The sequence below is a fragment of the Falco punctatus genome (assembly GCF_963210335.1).
Source record: "Falco punctatus genome assembly, chromosome: 1".
In the NCBI taxonomy this organism is placed as follows: domain Eukaryota; kingdom Metazoa; phylum Chordata; class Aves; order Falconiformes; family Falconidae; genus Falco; species Falco punctatus.
In genome coordinates this window covers 96103613-96122359 of record NC_137580.1, presented here as the reverse complement: position 1 = coordinate 96122359, position 18747 = coordinate 96103613, and the positions used below count along the sequence as shown (strand labels likewise).

The 18747-nt window shown below is 56.0% G+C and overlaps 2 protein-coding genes across 17 annotated transcripts in view; one reads left to right on the top strand and one right to left on the bottom strand.

Annotated features, from left to right (window-relative positions):
- PITPNM2 (phosphatidylinositol transfer protein membrane associated 2) overlaps nucleotides 1-11303 on the top strand; it is a 141329-nt gene extending 130026 nt beyond the window's left edge. For 15 of the 16 annotated variants that reach the window (XM_080369650.1, XM_080369648.1, XM_080369638.1 and 12 more), the window contains 7 exons: nucleotides 2041-2157; nucleotides 2899-3015; nucleotides 3401-3549; nucleotides 4421-4570; nucleotides 4659-4842; nucleotides 6448-6576; nucleotides 6858-11303. In XM_080369650.1, the coding sequence (XP_080225776.1) occupies nucleotides 2041-2157; nucleotides 2899-3015; nucleotides 3401-3549; nucleotides 4421-4570; nucleotides 4659-4842; nucleotides 6448-6576; nucleotides 6858-7202 (1191 nt within the window). In that variant the 3' untranslated portion in view covers nucleotides 7203-11303. Of the gene's footprint in view, nucleotides 1-2040; nucleotides 2158-2898; nucleotides 3016-3400; nucleotides 3550-4420; nucleotides 4571-4658; nucleotides 4880-4997; nucleotides 6425-6447; nucleotides 6577-6857 lie in introns of those variants that run through there. The other variant, XM_080369641.1, reaches the window with a different exon arrangement.
- Nucleotides 11304-11366: 63 nt separating this feature from the next.
- ARL6IP4 (ARF like GTPase 6 interacting protein 4) lies at nucleotides 11367-17588 on the bottom strand. The gene is made up of 6 exons (XM_080370726.1): nucleotides 17472-17588; nucleotides 15487-15689; nucleotides 14782-15129; nucleotides 14196-14313; nucleotides 12646-12715; nucleotides 11367-12443 (listed from the first exon to the last, which is right to left on the bottom strand). Exons 2-6 carry the CDS (start codon nucleotides 15674-15676, stop codon nucleotides 12387-12389), a joined length of 783 nt encoding a protein of 260 aa, XP_080226852.1. The 5' UTR covers nucleotides 15677-15689; nucleotides 17472-17588; the 3' UTR covers nucleotides 11367-12386.
- Nucleotides 17589-18747: the final 1159 nt, after the last annotated feature.

Sequence of the window (18747 nt, the reverse complement as noted above, 5' to 3'; positions counted from 1 at the left end):
CCCGCTCCCTTCCAGCCTCCTCAGCTGCAGCTCTCGATTATTTATGATTCTGCTGCAAACTTTCTTTCAGCGTTATCTTCCAAATAGTGTGGCAATCATGAACAACAGAGATGTCAGCGCTGGTGGCAGCTGAGCAGTAGCAGGAATCCGGTGACACCCTTGGTTGTTGGGCTGTACCCAGCCCAGCGAGCCACCTCCGTGCTTGCACGCACCTTGCTGCACCAGCTGCTGCCACAGCCCAGCCCCACATGGAACCACGGGCCAGGCAGCGAGCTGTAATTGTGCAGGAGTGGGAGCAGGCACGATGGTCTCGTGCACAGAACACGCCAGTTGCTCAGGATTCAGCCCACACTGGGTCTGCAGCGCGCTGTGGTGCTGCTTGCCCTGTGGCTCCAAGCCTGGGTAGCCTGGCACCCCCCTTCCCCGTGCCTCTCCCTGCTCACCCTTGAGACCACGGTTTCTCTTGTCCTCTGTCTTCTTGCTGTCCTTCCAGAGCACCGTGCCACTTCTTCCCCTAATAAGGACTTGTTTCTAATCGCCTTTGAAAGTCATCTCTGGACAAAGTGTAAGAGTAAGCTGTTGAATAGTTTTAGCCTCCAAAGATTAAATCTTGTTAAAACAAGCCCAAATAGGACCTGAAATAGATTCCTGATTGAAACAATTTTCAGTAAAACTTGTTGTTTTGTTTATCTTGGATTTCCATGAGCTCCCTGCCAGCAAGCTCATCCTCCCTGGGGTCCTTTTTCCATTTCCCTGGGAGAAAACCAGCTCCAGCTCCGCAGAGCGAGCTGGCCCGTGTCAGACCGCTACAGCCTAGGTCAGCTGGGGAGCCGTGACCGCACAAAATATGCGCAAGACCTTGTAAAAGAGTCCACTTCTAAGAGGCTTCTGAGTTTTTTGCCGGGATGTGGTCACTAAGGACTCCTGCCCATTTCCGAGGTTTGTGTGCAGCATCACCTCCCAGGCTTAGAGCAGTCCTGGAGATGTCCCCTGGCTTTGGGGCGTTACTCTTCCTTTTCCCTTCTAGAGCTTAAGAGTGGTAGGATCTAACCCTCCTCTTTCCAGGTTCCTGCTTCTCCATCCTTGCCCATGTCAGGGAGACAGGCAGGAATTGCCCCCAGAGGCATCCCCTTGCCCCCTCCCTTGATCCTCGCGCCGGTGTGGTGACATCCCACTGGCACAAAGTCCTGGAGCTCTGTCAGCCTCAGCGGGGAGGTCAGGAGGGACAGGCACCCTGGGCGCTGCCTCGCACGTGGCCAAGCTGGACCCACGTGTGCCTCTGCCGAGGTCACATCAGTGAGAGGAGCTAAAGCCATGAGACAAGAGTAGGCTGAAATGTTTAAATAGAAACAAGAGCTGAGCAGAAGGAACGGCGTGTCGGCACAACACCGGTCCCACCAGCTGGGGCTGGATCTGGTACGGGAACGGCAGAAGACTCGTGGTCAGATGGGGAGACCGGTCCCTCGCAGACCCTGGGAAGGGAGTAAGGAATGTCTGGAGGAAGAGCAGAGATCACGTGCAGAGCTCGTCTTGGTGTCTTAGAGTCAGTTTTGTACCTCCTGACAATACGTATGTAACCTGTGTCCCAGCCAGGATGAAGTCAGCAATGAGCGTAGGCTTTGCTGGTTCAAAGGAGACCACTTGTCCTTGCAGGGATTTATTTTTTTTTTTTGTCTGGGCATTGGCGTGTCAAGATGGTGGTCAGGTGCAGTACCTCGGGGTGCGGGGCTTGGTTTGCAAGAGGAGCAAAGGAGGAGTTTGATGACTGTAGAACATGGTCCCTCCTTGTGGGACAGCTCTGCTTGCTGGGCATGTCCAGAGCCTGGTTTGCCAGCAACAGGGACAAACCCATTTGTGTTCTTCAGCTGCTAAGGGGAAGATTGCCTGTAAAACCTGCAAGCCGCCACACAAACGTGGGATCCACCATGGGGCCACCTCGGTCCCAACCCCTGCCTGGGGAGATGCAGAGCAGCATGGACAGGAGGAGGGGGGTCACTTCACAAGTAGCTGATGGTCCTGATGGGATCTGTCCTCCCACAGGTGATGAGGCACGAGAACTCAAGTGTTTTGGAGCTGGATGGGAAGGAGGTGTCTGTCTTCACCCCCTCCAAGCCCCGTGAGAAGTGGCTTCGCAAGAGGACACATGTGAAGCTGCGGGTGAGGGGGTTTGTGGGGCTGCCTGGGGGGCAGGAGGGAGTGCAGAGGGGCTTCCATCTGGCTGCGAGGGCAGCGCTGAAGCAGCCAGCATGGGCATGGCTGTGGCTGTACACAGCAGAGCCAGAGCATCCCGTTAGCTGGGGTAAGTTAGCGATCACACCCTGCCCATGTGGCTGTGACAGTGCCCCAAACGAGCTGGACCAGCACGATCTCCTCTTGGCCTTGAGTCCACGTAAAATACAGAAAGCGTTGGCTGTGGGTCAGAGAAAGAGCTGGAACATCTTTCAAAGGCCACTAATGCAAGTTCTCTGCTCAGTAAATGCCCTTTGCTCCCAGTAAATGTCTCAAATTCCCAAAAGAGGGCAATTTTCTGCTACAGCTGAAACAGTGTCAGCAAATTTCTCTGGCAGCTCTTTGTATTGCCTCATAAATCCAAAGTGTAAGAGTTAATAGCATCAGGATTGCACATCCAAACTGCCATCAAAATTGGCTCTTCAGCCACCTCTGCTCGGACCCACCCCATCGGTGGGGCACGGAGCCTCACCTCTGCCATGGGGCACGCTCTTCCCAAAGCTGAGAGCTGCTCCTGGTGGAGTCGGGGCCCTGAGAAACCCGTGTTCCAGTTTGTCCCATTATATTTGGCATTTCCCTGTAAGGCTGTCCAGCATGGCAAACTTTTTCTTCCCCCTCCTCCTCTGTTTTTTCTCCTCCCCCCCTTCCTTTTCCTTTTGACTTGCGCAGAACGTCACAGCCAACCACCGGATAAATGATACCATCGCTAACGAAGATGGGCCCCAGACCTTAACTGGGAGGTTCATGTACGGGCCATTGGATATGGTCACGCTCACAGGAGAGAAGGTACGCTGCCTGCTGTGGGGCAGCACACCCTGTGGGGAAAGGTGGGGGGCACAGGGGCAGAGGCGGTGCTGAGCGGTGCCACCTTGGTCCCCGACAGGGTTTGCTACCCTGGCGTCTTGGCCAGGTTCCCCTGCCCAGGCTTGTGTGGTGCCTCCTGCCAGCAACAGCGCTGCCCACGGAGGCCTTCACCACCGAGCCGGGTCGCTTCCCAGCATCCTGACGCCTGGAAGCTTCCCAGCTCCGATCCGTGAAGCGCCAAGGGTGGAGGCAGGACCCAAACCTGGTGCCATCCGAAGAGGCTTGAGTGGAAGACCCCCGCGCTTTGCCTGTTCTACGCATCTGTGTCTTTAATGGTGTTGCTGACCCAGCCTTGCTGTCTTCCCAGGTGGACATCCACATCATGACCCAGCCGCCGTCGGGAGAGTGGGTTTACTTTGACACAGAGATCAGCAACAGCAGCGGCAGGATTTCCTACGTCATCCCGGAGAACCGGCGCCTGGGCATTGGCGTGTACCCTGTCAAAATGGTGGTCAGGTGCAGTACCTCGGGGTGCGGGGCTTGGTTTGCAAGAGCAATGAAAGAGGAGTTTGATGACTGTAGATCATGGTCCCTCCTTGCGGGGCAGCTCTGCTTACTGGGCACATCCAGAGCCTGGTTTGTCAGCAACAGGGACAAACCCATTTGTGTTCTTCAGCTGCTAAGGGGAAGATCTATGTTTTATTCTGGCTCCTGCATCACCAACAGGGTGGCAGTTGAGCTCCCGCTGCAGGAGCAAGCCTCTGCACCACAGATGTATGGCCTCGCCATCATCTGCAAAACTGCACAACTGGGTGTATTTTAAAGACTGTAAACTTGTCCTTGAAGGACACAACTTTTTACTTGTGATAAGTCACAGTGCAGGGGCTCCAGCTCAGCTCCAGCTGCTGCTGGTGGTGAGCTCTGGAAGGGGGAGGAGGCGAGCATCTTCTCAGTGGTGAACCCAGCAACGCGTTTTTGCAGGGCTTTTTTGAGTCAATGACACGCTAGTGTCATTGACTCAAACACAGAGTGCTATTTCCATCCCCACCTTAACAGAGAGGCCCTCATGCAATGACTATAATGGGATAAAGACATTCTTGTAACAGTTGTTTCTAAAAGCTCCTGTTAACACCGCTGAATTAACTGATATATTAATACGACAGAATCACACTGGAAGTGTTATAAAGCAAGCAGAAGTCCAAGAAGACAGTAGTGATGATGTGTCACATCACACACGACGGTGCCCGTCACCACTGTAAATGAGGGGGCATCACTGCTGGAGCCCTCGGGCCAGATTTGGGTGCTGCTTTGGGCTTGTGGTGCACAGCAGGACTCGGTGATTCCTCCTGAATATCTCGATGCCTATAAGTACCTGCATCCCTTTCAGGGGCGACCACACGTACGCAGACAGCTACATCACAGTCCTGCCGAAGGGGACGGAGTTTGTGGTGTTCAGCATCGACGGCTCCTTTGCAGCCAGCGTATCGATCATGGGCAGCGACCCCAAAGTCCGCGCCGGAGCGGTCGACGTCGTAAGGTCAGCGGCAGGGGCTGGGGCCATCAGGTTGATTGACGCTGGTGTTGCTGTAGGTCTGCCATCCGTTGACGTGTGGCTTTCCTTCCAGGCACTGGCAAGACCTCGGCTACCTCATTATCTATGTCACGGGCCGCCCCGACATGCAGAAGCAGAGGGTGGTGGCGTGGTTAGCACAGCACAACTTCCCCCATGGGATCGTCTCCTTCTGCGATGGGCTCGTTCACGACCCGCTGCGGCACAAGGCCAACTTCCTGAAATCCCTCATCACCGACGTAAGCCTGGCCCTGCTGAAATACAACCGTAGCACAGGTTTAAGTTGCTCCTTCTCCAGTTGCCCCTGTCAGCACCAGTCTCTTGGCAGGATGTGACCTGCAGTGGAAGATTAATCTCTTTATTTTCTTTTCATCTTTTTATTGCTCTACAAAAGTGTCTGCGCTGTTAAATTGTCATTTCTGCTCTGCGCTGTTTCATCACCATTCCTTCCGACACCAAGTGCCTCAGGAAGCAGATGCAGCAGTGCCTCTCCGCCCCACGAGTGCACTTTTTTCACCTCCGTGGTGGCTTTCTGGTTGCCTGTGGCATCACCGGCAGGTCCAAGCGAGCCTGGAGCTGCTGTAGACATGGCCTTGCACCACACAGCCTTGATGGGAGGCTCCACAGAGCATCTTCCCAAGTGTTTGACCCTTAATGCCGCTCAGCCCAGAGCCTCAGAGGAGCTCCAAATAAACCAAGGTTTTCTCTGTCAGCTGCCAATGTCCCAAGCGCTTGTGCCCTGCCTTGAGTAGCAGGGCAAAGCCGTCATGAACTCTCCTGGGCTCTGGTTTTGGCCGGAGCAGCTGGCCTTTACTTGTGGCCGGCTCCCCCTTGTCCTCCAGAAGGACAAGTCTGTCACCAGGGTCAGAGATTTTCTTGTAAGAAAGATGGGGACAGATGACTTTGGTAGGGCCTGTAGTGATAGGACAAGGGGTAATAGTTTTAAAACAGAAGAGCATAGATTTAGATTAGACACAGGCAAGAAGTTATTCACTGCGAGGGTGGTGGGACACTGGCACAGGCTGCCCAGCGCAGCTGTGGGTGCCCCATCCCTGGCAGTGCCCAAGGCCAGGCTGGATGGGGCTGGGAGCAACCTGGGCTGGTGGAAGGTGTCCCTGCCCGTGGCAGGGAGGTGCAACTAGATGGTCTTTAAGGTCCCTTCCAACCCAAACCGTTCTGTGATTCTGTGATTTCCTTTCCATTTCCCTGGCCTGCCTGTGGCTCCAGGGCCAAAGCCGGCTGGTCTGTGGTGGCACTGCTGCCCATGCCTTCCCTGCCGCCCTTGCTGCACCCTGCTAAGGGAGGGGTGGGCCAGGAGCTGCTCTCTGCCTGCGCTGGAGGCAGACGCATCCCTGCAAAGCAGCACGTGTGGCTGCCTGTCCCCTCTCCCTCTGCCCAGCAGAGTTCAGCGGCAGGGTTGTGTGTGGCAGCATGGCTGGCAGAGTGATCACTGCACCGGGGGCCTGCAAACTGCTCCTCTCCCCCAGCGACACAGAGGCAGTGGAGTGTGCGGCGTCCCTGCCCGCCCCGCCCCCCCCCCCCCCCCCCCCCCCCCGCAGACCTCAAGGAAAGGCTGTGGATCAGCAAGCAGAGATCTGCTTTTGTATTGCTGTTACCCCTCTTGGTCTGGCCTGTAAACATCCCTGGCTTTGTTAATTAGCGCTGTGCACAGCGGTGTGTTATCCAGCTGGGAACTTACATAAGTTATTGACGTGAGATTCCCACATATGCTCTTTAAAAAAAAAAACAACAAAAAACACAAAAAAACCCCACAAAGCCGTGCCTGTTGAAGCAGCACGGGACGCCCATATGTTCTGATGGCACGTTGCTTTCTCTCCCTGCAGCTCCACATGAGGATCCACGCGGCATATGGATCTACCAAGGACATTTCTGTGTACAGCTCCATCAGCCTCCCGCCCACACATATCTACATCGTTGGCCGACCCACCAAGAAGCTGCAGAGCCAGTGTCAGGTAGGACCCAGCTTGTCTGAGCCTGGGAAGGCGCTGCCGGGGGCTTCCCATGGGAGGGCAGTGGGAATTTGGTCATCTTAAGGCTGGTGACTGAGCTGGTGTTTGCCAAGAGGGCAGGAATGGTGCTGCGTAGCAGGACCACATCTGGCTGAGCGAGCCTGTGTCTGTCTTGGGCATCACCCCGGAGAACCTGGCATGGCAAACACATTCAGCTGACGGTGGCTATCAGGGAAATGTGTCCCATCCTCCTAACTCCTGCCCTGCTCCCTCTTGTCTCGCAGTTCATCACGGAGGGGTACGCAGCCCACCTGGCCCAGCTGGAGTACAACCACCGCTCGCGCCCGGCCAAGAACACCACGCGCATGGCGCTGCGGAAGGGCAGCTTCGGGCTGCCCAGCCAGACCGAGTTCCTGCGCAAGAGGAATCACCTGCTGCGGACCATCTCCTCCCAGCCTTCGGCTACCAGCGGCGGCGCTGGCCACCGCCCCGAGCGCACCCAAAGCCAGTCCGACAGCGACAAGGAGAGGGACAGGGAACGAAGCCAAAGAAGCATGAGCATCGCCACAGGGTGCTGGGGTCGGAGCGCCGCATCCCGGCTAGAGTCTGGCCTCTTGGGGCAGAAGTAGCCAGGCCAGAGCCAGCGACTGTCAGTGCAGCCACTGGAGGAGAAGACAAAAGGAAAGAGGGACAAGGCCAGCGTGACGGGCTGGAAGGGTAAATATGGTGCTACTCTAATAACATCATGGTATTCTGGGAAGAGATGGGATGTTTCCCACGCAGAACGTGCAGGCCTTGCAGCAGGAGCGTCAGGTTTGTGCAGCAGGAGCCCAAGGAACAGCTGGAAATCAGGGCAGGGGGGGGGGGGGGGGGGGGGGGGGGAAGTCTCCAGGTGAAGGTCGCGCTCTCTCCTGCCTCCTTCTCTTATCCAGGTTTAGTGACTGTAAATACGTGCCTCCTCGCCTTGTTAGCCATCGCTCCGATCCGCGTGACCGAGTGCTGTCCTCAGAGCTGCAGGAACAGGGGACGAGGCTGGGGGAACTTGTTCTTGGTTGTCCCAGGAGTCAGACTGAGGTGCTGTGACGCTGCCGGCACGGGGCGGGTGTGGGGCTCGGTGAGCATGCACAGGCAGCCCCAGCGAGGGATTCACTGTGGGCTGTGCCAGGCAGAGCAACCGGGAGCTGTACCTGTACAAAGAGCTTCAAGTTCAGCCACTTGCTGGAGGAGTATGTGCAGTGGCCAAGCGTAAAGATGTATCGATGCTGTTGGGAGAGGCAGAACGTCGGCAGATTCACGCCCGAGAAAGTGGGGTCGTTACTGTTATTACTGTTATTTTCTAAAGAGACCTTTTAGAAGCCCATGGAATTTAATGCATTGTCTGATTAAAAGAGGAATACAAGCTATTTGTTTCAGCTGTTACAAACCTCAGACACTTAATTTGCTGTTCAAGTCTCCAAATATCCTCGCTATATATTCTTTCCAAAAGTAACCACCATATATTTGGAAGCAGCTGAAGGCACTCAGCAGCTAGATCGCATTGCAGTTCTCATCCAAATGCAGGGTCTGACTCTCTCAATACCCACCTCTGAGACGTTTTCTTCTTCCCAGGTTCTCTCCAAGTTCAGTAGCAGCTTTCATGGGAACTAGACTCGCTTCTTTTACCTGTAGTTACTGAACTGTAAAACCTCATTGTTTTTTGCACTGATGATTTTTAGAATGGAAACCTGTTACCATCTCATGTAGCTACACCTAACTGTTTGTAGTGCATGACAATGAAATATTGCTAAGCCAGGGTGTGTGTGTATATATATATACATATATGCATATACATATGCACACACACGTATATATATGTATATGTATATATTTAAAAAAAAAAAAAATCTGTGCAGAAGTTTTTCCAGCAGTAAGGAGACTGTAAGGAAGTGTGCCAACAATGTCAGGCAACCTTAAGAAAAGGCCATATCTTAATTTTCCTGGTGTGTTTCTCAGTGGATGTGCCTGGGCGGATGGTTTGTGCACTGCTGGAGCCAGCCAGGGCTGGGTGCGTGGCAGAGGGGGGCTGCGGGCACGCAGGGCTGGCCCCCCGGGGACACGGGGACACGCGTGGTGCACGGGACAGGAACGGGAGCGCCTCGCTCTGCAGCAGCGGAGGGGAGCAGTGCCTAGAGCGAGGGCTGGCCAGAAAGCCCCTTAGTGCTGGCCCTGCCGGGGCAGGTTCCCCCCTGGCACACACCTCCCCGAGCAGAGGGGGGTCCCCCCGGCGCAGCTGGAGTGCCCGTTTCCAGACTCCCGTTGGCCTCTTCACGTGGAGATTTTATAGTCCTACCGAGCTCCCCCAGTGTGTGTAACCCTGCTTCCCCCCCTACCCCTTCCTGTCTTTGTATCACTTTCTACTTACGAGGATCTTATTTATAACAAAAGAATTTTTTAGACTGGCTGCTTCATTTTATTACCTTTCAATACGAAGTGCAGGACGGCCGCACTGAGATACACAGCACTGTGAACGCTGCTCTGCTCACGGGCTCTGGGCCACGGTAGGCAAATCCAACTCCTCAGACACCCAAGGGAACTCTCCCGTGTTCCTGGCGCTGGAGGGTGGACGCGGAGGCAGAGGAGGGACAGTGCTGCCAGCAGCCCAGCCGGTGGCACACTCAACCCCCGCTGCCCACCCGCCGCCCAGTGCAGCCCCCACGTCGTGCAGCCCGACTGCAAAACGTTCCACTGCTTCTCTTTGATAATTCTTCAATTACAGAATGTATCCGATGACTTTTGTTACCAAAAACTGACTTCCCTTTCTGCCGACTCACCTGAGCTCTCTGAATGTACATCCAGAGCTTACTGGGTTTAAAAACAATGTGAATTGTCCCAGCTTTTTTGCTAGTCGAATGTCGTATCAAACAGATGCCATCCGAGTAGGAAGCCAAGCCACAATCCATCCTGTGAAGTCACCAAACCACATCACAAAACAATTTCTACAAATTTGGATATGGCCTTTGCAAAATTCAACTTCCCTCCAAGTCCACCACTGAGGCATGATCTGTACATTTTCCAATGCTGACGAGATGTTCACATTTTCTTATGTGTAGATAGTGTAAAACAGAGGCGAATGTAAATGTTCAACATAAGAAGTGGATATAAGAATTGAAAGTTATTTATTTATGTAGAGGAGAAAAAAATGTCTGGAGGGACTGGAACCTTCAGGGTTTATTAATATTTAAAAATGTAGCTTTTCATTTCAGGCATTATGTACAAAGCAATTATTTTATGGACCAAGTTTGATGTAACTGTCAATGAATGCAGAAGTGCAATATTCTACTCACCTCTCCATCACTTCATGTTTTAAACAGCTACTAACCGGTTAGACTGACAATCATAGCGCCTCCGTCCTCATCCTTTGTTAAGCTTCTTGACACTTGCCCGAGCCCTTTCCCTGGCCCCCCCATCTGTTGCCATTCTACGGATCCAACGCGGAGAAGCAATTGTAGTGCAGGACCGTTATTGCTGCAATAATACCAGAGGAGGTGGGTGTAGGTACCAGGAAATATGCCAATAAGTTTTTCTCCACCGATTCAGTCCATCGTAGTCTCCATCAACCTGTCCTCAGCCGCCCCCATCTGGCACTCATCTCTCCGAAGCAAAGATCAACGTGCTAACTCACTCAAAGAACAATAGCAATAGTTTTAACTCTGTGTTTATAATCTGTTTGTTCCGAGTTGTTTTGGAGAGCAATGCATGTGACCCAATGCCTTTCCACCTCTATGGAAGAGGATCCGTTTGGATGCAGTGAGGGAAAGATGAATGTATATTCCATCTTTACTAAAGGGGCACTGTCAGGTTAAAGACCTCATTTACCTTTGTTACTAATAACGTGTTTGCTTTGAAACGCAGGAATAGGAAGTTTCTCGTCCTCCTCCCTGTCGCCGTTATCGGGGCAGCCATCGGCGTGGCCGCGCTGCTTCTGCTGCAGCCCACGTCCCGCTCTCGCACACTAGCACAGTGCAGCCCGCGCTGCGCAGGCTGCCTCAGTAGTTAATTTTTTTTTTTAAAACTGTTTCCATGGGAATCAAACTCTGCTGTGGAGCTCAGATTTTTTATAAAAAGCAGCTTTTTCTATTACTGCGCTACCGGACCAGACTTTCTACCTGACGCTGTCCCTTTAAAGTCTTTTAAAAAATAAAAAGAGGAGCCCGTGCATTCCCTCCGAGTTGTTTTCCTGGGTTTGCTAGATCACTCAGTCAGATGAGGCGAAATTCTAATACCAAAAAACGTTTACAGTGTCCGATACGCGAGCCGAGAGCAGTCACTAGCCACAGGGTGACTGGCCAGCTCCTGCGCCGCCCAGCAGCCACCGCGCTTGCTGCAGCAGCCCCTTCTTCAGGTATCGCCACTGTTTGCTGCATTTCCTATTAGTTCTAGAAGCCTTACAGCCCCCTCCCCCTCCTTAGCACCCTCTGCCTGTTGATACCCTCAACTGTCGATTTTATATTCCAACAATATTTTATTTATAAAAAATTGCTTTAGGGGTAAGAGAGGTGTGTGGGGAACCAGCGGAGGCCGGGACGCCCCTGTGTGTACAGTACCGTGCTGATGACTTGCTTGTGTGTGACAAACCTTCTGTACAACTTCCTTCTCCTCCTTGCTGTTAGTGCATCGTTCCAATGCCTGGGTGTGCTTTGTGTACAGTATCATTGTGAGTTACACAGATTAAAGAAATGGGAAGGCTCTTCTCTGGCTGTTTTCGGTTTTTCTGGGCGGGGAGGGGAGGCTCTAGAAACAGACGAGGCACAAAATCCAAGACATGAGCAGACACCAGTTTAATGGGGCTACAGCAACGAACGGGGCGTGGAAACCTTCTGCGCAGATCGGTCCTGCAGGACCCATTTGTCCTTTAATGTGTTTGTCCTTTTTTTTTTTTTTCCCTTTTTTTTCCCCCACTTTTTTTTTTTCTACCGTTTGTAAATTTATCCACTTTGCAGTGGGGGAAGGGCCAGGGTTTGCTTCAGTGGCCATGGGCACTGCCCCGAGAAGCCCTGAGCCCCACTGCTGCCCAGGGCCTGCGCTGTGCGGAAGGGGACACAAACTGCGTGCAGGAACAGACAGCAAGGTAAAGCCCCCCCTCTGCAAAGCGCCTGCCCACCCCCCCACTGTACAGCCAGCCCGGTCAGTGCCCCCCCCAGCACCACCTGATGAGATGAAGCTGCAGAAAGGCCGAGTAAAGCTGCGGGGCACAGCGGAGGGTGGCACCTGAAGGCGCGGAGGAGAGCTGACCCAAGCAGGGCCATGGCTGCTCCTCTCTGGGGGGTCAGCGAGTGCCCAGGGCCCACGAGCTGCAGCCCCGGTAAGCAGGGGGCACGCGGATCCAGTGAGGAAGGGGCCACGAGCAGCCCCTGAAGGGACGACGGCAGCCAGCTGTGTTTTGCAGCCCTGGTACGTGCACTGTCCAGGCCACAGCACTGGCTCCTGCCCACCCAGAGCCATGGGACAGCACCACTTTGAGGTGCTCAGCACCAACGAGCCTGTCCCCTGGGTGCTGCCCAGCACCACCAGCCTCCAGAGGGGTGTTGGGGCCAGCAGGGCTCGCGTGCGTTACAGCCACGCTGGCCTCAGGAGAGGGAGGAGAGAAGCTGTTTACTGGGAGATGAACCATTAAAGCCACTCTCCTTCCCTGTCAGCAACTTACGGAGCGGCTGGAAACTGCCCCTGGGGAAGTGTCTTGGCGCAGGTCACCGTCGTGGTCCAGAGACGGAGGCTCAGGCCTGGGCTGGCACCGGCAGCGGGACAGGCTCCTGGCACGGCTGGCACCCGCGTGCTCACTGCAGCATCCCTGTCCGCACCTGGAAGGCCAGCCCGTCCCCCCGGGTGGCTTGCTGCAGAGGGAGAGAGTGGGTGCTCACAGCAGCGCCTGCCCAAGAATGAAGGACCACCAGGACCCACCCGTCGGGGCCCCTGTGGAGCTGCCAGGGCTCGGCTTGCCCTGCTGGGGTCAGCGGGGTCCCCAGGGGGGAAGGGCAACACCCCTGGGCACAGCAGCTCCACAGCTGCGCCCACCCGCTGGCGCGTTCCTGCTACCTTGTTTATCTCCTTGTGTCTCTCCTTGCTGACAATTTCTTCTAGTACTTCTCCATCGCCCTTAATAAGCCTGGAAGACAAACACAGGCCCGTGAGCCGTGAGGGCTACTGGCAAGCTCCTGCCAGCCGTGCCATTCCCCCGCCGCAGAGGGAGCTGAGCCCCCAGCCCACCCCGAAGGCTGCTGGTGTGCTCCAGCTCCGGCACACAGCCCCCTCACACAGCCCCCAGCCCCCACACACAGCCCCCAGCCCCCACACACAGCCCCCAGCCCCCCCACACAGCCCCCAGCCCCCTCACAGTGACACATGCCCAGGACCCGGTGCTGGGCTGACGCGCCTCTAGGCAAGACCAGCCCGGTTTGTCCCTGAAGGTCCATCCTGTGGTATTTTTTTTTGGCTGTATCTCTAGCACAGCAGGCTTCCCCACTGCTCCTGTGGGATGAATGTCACCGCAGCGAGGACAGGTGAGGTCCCCTGAGAAATGAGCACCCCCTGCACGGGCCAGCCGTCCCTGCCCCAGGCTGCGGGCGCTGCCTGCTGTGCACAGAGCCAGCCACGCTTGCACACGGCAGGAGAAAGCACTTCATAAAAGCATCACCTGCCACCTCACCACGTGCAGGCTACGCTGGCAACAGCAGCAGCCCCGACCCCAGCAAAAACTCTTCCTTTTTTCACCGGGAGTTCAGGCATGGCCCTGGCTGCCCCAGGACACTACAGAGCCAAGGACAGGAGCCAGTTTGGGCCCAAAAGGCAGCCAGCCTGAGGAGCAGTTTGCTGAGCAAATTCCAAGCAGTGTCCGAGGTGGCTCACACCTCCAAACGTGAACAGAAATTTAATCATCTTCGTTATGTGCCTTACAGGGAACCGACCTTTGTTCCACACCTCCCCGAGCCCTGCAGGCTGCCTTCTATTTTAAGACTACGCTTGTCATCCCCAATTCTCTTCAGCGTGATGTTTTCTGCTTTGCTGAGAAGATGCAGTTTATTAAAAACTGGGTCATTTCTATTGGGCAGCTAAATGAACTTGGGTTTGATTGCTGTCTGTGACCCCAAGTGGCACGCGCTCCCTCCTCGCACCCGGGTGATAACTGGGGCTGAGCGCTTCAGAGCTACAAGGCAAGTGCACGGAGCAGTGGGGTGAGGAGGCGCCAGTCACCGCTCAGCTTCCAGCCCTGCCCCTGGTTGCAGAGTCCCATTTAACGGGGACAGGCTGGACCCTTCACAGCACAAGGAACAAACCTTCTGCCTCCAGCAGCAGGGTGCTCCCGTGTCTGCATCCTACAGCTCCCGGCTGGAACACCGCCTGGTGCCCCTCGTGTGGAGCCCCAGCACAAGTGGATAATTTGGTGTCAAACATGTCACTTTCTGAGTAAGTTACACCAGGTCTGATGGGAGGGGAGCTGCAAGGGATTGCCTCGGGCTTTTGCTGCTGAAGGGGACCTGGTTCTACACATGGCACTGCAGTGCCACGGCCGGCCACCCTCCAGGACTCCAACCCACACAACATGGACGGGGATGGACACCTGCCTCCCCTTTGCCCAGAGGTCATACCTGGTTCTCCCTGTTTCGGGATCCACAACTCTCCTTATGACACTCTGCCTTGTGTCCCATTCTTCCTTTGTCATTGGCTTCATAGCCTGGATTCGCGATTTTTGTTCGTCTGTCAGAACTGGAATGCATCAGTTAGTCAGAGCCGTGCTTGTGGGGCCGGCTCCTGGCTGAGGGGCACAGCATCACGCCCGCGGTGAACAGACACACGTGTCACACCTGTTTCCCAGCGGTACTCAGGGTTCAGGGATGAACCATGCAAAGGAATGGTCACTTCACATCCCAAAGCCTGTACCAGCTTTGCCTGGGTGTTACTGCTGCCTGTGCCCTTCCATTTGCCACCTTTGCTCCCCACTCACAGCTATAAACCACATTTGAACACTTCACAAATGAATCTTTCAGTGTGGCTCCTGACATTTACTCGGTGTGGCTGCCACGATACATACGAAGGAGGAGAGTCTGGAGCCCTGCACACAGCCCTGCTTCCCTCAGACACCTCCCGTGGGTCCCAGGAACAGCGTGTGAGCGCCTTTCCCCAGCGCCAGGCCTGTGTGCGCTGGCTTCAGCCGGAGGGAACCACCACCGTTACCTGGGCCGGTGTCCACCAGCGACTCCTTCTGCCACTGCTCCAGCGAGGGGCCGGGCACCGCTTCTCCCTTGGCTTTCTTCTCCTTAGCCTTTTCCTTTGACTTCTTTTTTGATTTCTTCTTTATCTTCTTCTTCTTCTTCTTCTTCTTCTTCTTCTTTTTGTCTTTCTCTTTTGCTTGCTTTTTTTTGCTGTGTCGACTCTTCTTTGTTTTGGAGTCGCTGTCACTGGAGTCACCAGAAGAGGAGCTGGAGGAAGAGGAAGACGAGGAGCCGCTGGATGAAGATGCTGTCTCAGAGGAGGAGGGACTTGCCTTCCTCTTCTTTTTGTCCTTTCCTTTCTTCTTCTTCTCTGCAATGCACAGGAAGATGTTGAGCAGAGCAGCTCTGGCCCCCCAGCAGCAGGGATGCTGGTTCTCCCCCTCCCAGCCTGGTTCCTTTCTTGCCTCAACACCAAAGCCCCCAAACGCTGGGGCAAAGACCCCCCTGTGCCAACAACTCTAACACATCGTGTGCGGCGCCACGCTGCCAGAGCAGCACACAGAGGGGCTGCAGGGCTCCACGCCTGTCAGAACGGGACTGTAACGGGCACAAAGGGCCGGCAAGGCGACAGAGACCGACTTAGCTAAAAGCAGAAATCCTCTTCTCCCAGCTGCGCCCCCTCCGTGCACCTGCCCCAGGAAAACAGGGTCGTGGGCCTCTCCCCTACCTTCCCCAGCTGCCACCGAGCTCGACTTGTGTCTGTGAGACCCAGAGGTCTGCTTCCTCGGAGGGGAGCTGCTGCCCTGCTGTGAGTCCTTGCTGCTCTTCCTCCTTTTCTTCTCCCTCCTCTCCTGTCTGCTCCGAGAATTGCTTTTGCTCCTGCTTCGTGACCGCTTCCGAGCCTGGCTGTGGGCCATCGTGCAGCAGCCCCTGGAAGGAACAGGTTACATCAGTGCCACGGGGGGGGGACCACCCCCACTCGGTGCAACACGTCCAGCAGCCCCCAAACCCTTAAATCCAACTCCGAGCCAGCCAGCCCTGGAAGACGGGGCTGTTTACGCTCCGCTCGCGCCGAGCTCCCACCGCGCAGAGAGCTGGGGGTACCCACCACGCAGCCGTGCCCACTGCACGCCACCGTCCCACGAAACAGGGCCCTCAGTGGAGAGCTGGGGTCACGCAGGGGCCCCCGGGCAGCCCTCATCCACACCCATCCCCAAGCAGGTTTTCCACCAGGTATTCTCCGTGCTCCTATCTGTCCCTAGATGTGATGACTGGGACGCGGGCTGATCCCCACCGTGGGTGGCTGCTTGGGGGCTGGATGCTGGTGTCTGTGACGCCCCACGGCTGAGCCGCCTGCCGCCATGGGGCACCCCCCCGGGGCTGGAGCGGCCGGGAGGACGCGGCACCCACAGATGGACACCGGCAAGGTGTGATCGATGCTGTGGCGACAGCAGCATGAAACCATCCTCCCCAGGCTGAACACGGAGTCAATCACCCCATTATTTAAAGCACCAAGAGCGGGCACAAGCCAAGGGGAGGGATGAATTTTTAATATTCCAATTTGCTTTTCGAAAACAGATTATGCATAAAGCTGGCATCCCCGTCCATCAGCACAACCGGCTGCCGGCAGCCACAGGCCAGAGACGGCATTATTTTAAAGTCATTAATTTAAAAAACAAACCAGCACCATGGGCAGAGCAGTATCCGGGAAATGTTTTCTCTCAGCCACCCTCCAACTACCGCGTTTAATTGCATCGTTGATCACCTCGAGACTCCCAATCCACGATCCACTCCCGAGGGAATCAACTTTCTGATTGACTTCCAAACAGAAATTTTGATCAGAAAAAAAACCCCACCAACATCAAGACAATTAAGGACACAATTAAGTTTCTAAGGATGAAAGTCCCTCATCAACTTGGGCGCAGGCAGGAGCGTCCCGGTGACCACGGGTCGAGGCCGTGTGAAGGGGACAAGCCCCGGATCCATGGCGGCAGCACCCCGGGCTGGCTGCGCCCCAACACTGGGGTCTCGCCCACACCCTGCCAGGTCCGTGGTCACCGTGGGGCGGCTCCTCCTGGCCACCAGCCGGGCCAGGCCCTCGGCGGGGAGCCAGGGGCCTGGCTGCTGCTCTGCCCCTGCTGCAGCTGGAGGGGCCGCCCCGCATTCTTTGTCCGAACACAGGGAGCTGCAGAGTGCTGGCCCTTTAAGAGCTCGGCAAGAGGTGCTCTGGCCGTTTAAGAGCTTGGCAATAGGTACGCTGGCCCTTTAAGAGCTCGGCAAGAGGCGCGCTGGCCCTTTAAGAGCTCGGCAAGAGGCGCGCTGGCCATTCAAGAGCGCGGCAAGAGGCGAGCTGGCCCTTTAAGAGCTCGGCAAGAGGCGCGCTGGCCATTCAAGAGCGCGGCAAGAGGCGCGCTGGCCATTCAAGAGCGCGGCAAGAGGCGTTCTGACCCTTCAGCCGCCTGCGCAGGGCGCGCTGGCACTTTAAGAGTTCCGTACCGGTTGTCCTGGCCTTTAAGAGCCCGGCGCAAGGCGCGGCCCCTTTAAGAGCGCGGCCCCGCGTGTCCGGCCCTTTAACAGCCCCCCCCTGCACCGCGGCCCGCGGCCCCGCGCATGCGTCTGCCCCCCCTCCCCCCCCGGTGCCCTCAGCCGTGCCGGCAGCTCCCCGCCGCGGGTCAGGGGGGTGGGGGAGCGGAGGGGGGGAGGGGCACTCACCGCGGCCGGGCCGGGCTCCCGCCCCGCCGGCCCCGAGCGGCGCCGCCGCCGGCTCCGCGCAGCGCCCCCACTTCCGGCCCGACGCGGGGCCGGCCGGCAGCGCGGCCGCGCCCGTTGGTTCCGGGGCCCTCCGGGGCCCCCACGGTTCAGGCGGGCAGCGAGGCCGCGGGGCCGGTGTCCTCACGGCCGCCCTCTGGCTCCGCGCACGGATGCGACAGCCGGTGGCCGGGCCGGGGAGCTGGCAGGGCCTGGAGCACCGGTGTGGTGAGGAGCGGCGGGGCTCGGGGCAGCCACCACCCCTGGGGGTATTTAAAACCCACATGGCTGCGGGGTGGATGGGCAGTGCTGCAGGAATTGGTGGGCTTGAAGGTCTCAGAGCCGTTTTCCAACCTAAATGATTCTGTGATTCTTCTCTGTGATTCTTCCCCGAGATGCAGTTTTAAGGGGTTTTGCTAATGAGAAGCTAATCAGCGCTGTGCGCTAATGGCACCCACCCAAAAAATGCAGCAGATCTGCTGGGAAGGCGTAAATCAGCACTGTGCGAGCTGTACCAGCGCAGCCAGCCTTTCCCAATTAGCAACGAGGCAAAGTCCGCACGCTGTAATTACTGCAGTTGAATAAGTGAATGAAACGGCCCCTTATATATGCAGTGGCGTACGTGTCTATCAAATATATACGATTAATTTCCCATAGAGCCAAATGCGGCCACCAAATCAAGAGACACTTGGCTTCTTTCATTTCTTGTGTAGATGCCCATGAATTCGGCCAGCTGGCAGCGAGCCAGGGAGAAGAGCGCTTGACCCTCCACCACACCAGCTGCCCAGCGGTGCCAAATGAAGCAGTCCCAGGCCCACCGGTGGTGCCCAGGCTCAGAGCTGGTTTATATATTTTCACTTGTTGGCGTAAGCAAGGGAGTTAAAGGTACACTCCTGCCTTCCTCTGGAAAGTTTTGCTGTGCAGCAGGGGGCTCCCAGAGCTCTGTCTCTGAAGCCCGTTTCTCCTTAATAGAGCCCACAGAATCTTTGACAGGGAAATTTCTGCTCAAAAGAGCTGGCAGAGCCCTTGAGAGATCCTCCCAGGGATCAGCTCTCCCTACACGGCTCCCAATGGATTTTTCTGAGCCTGGGCTAGCTAAACCTGCTGCAACAGTAATTCCAGGTTATTCCCAGCAGCTTGTTGAGGATCACTTTTGAGCAGATCCTTCAGTGTCACTCAGCAACAAAAAACTCTTCCCCATCCCCTGACAGAGGACAGGAGTCCCTGCAAACAGCAGAGG

Coding starts and splice junctions, on each gene's coding strand:
- ARL6IP4 (XM_080370726.1), bottom strand. CDS start 15,676: ATGGCCCACAGCCAGGCTCGGAAGCGGTCACGAAGCAGGAGCAAAAGC. Junction 15,130..15,486: donor CTCGGTGGCAGCTGGGGAAG/GTAGGGGAGAGG, acceptor TGTGCATTGCAG/AGAAGAAGAAGAAAGGAAAG. Junction 12,716..14,195: donor CCCGAAACAGGGAGAACCAG/GTATGACCTCTG, acceptor TTTGTCTTCCAG/GCTTATTAAGGGCGATGGAG.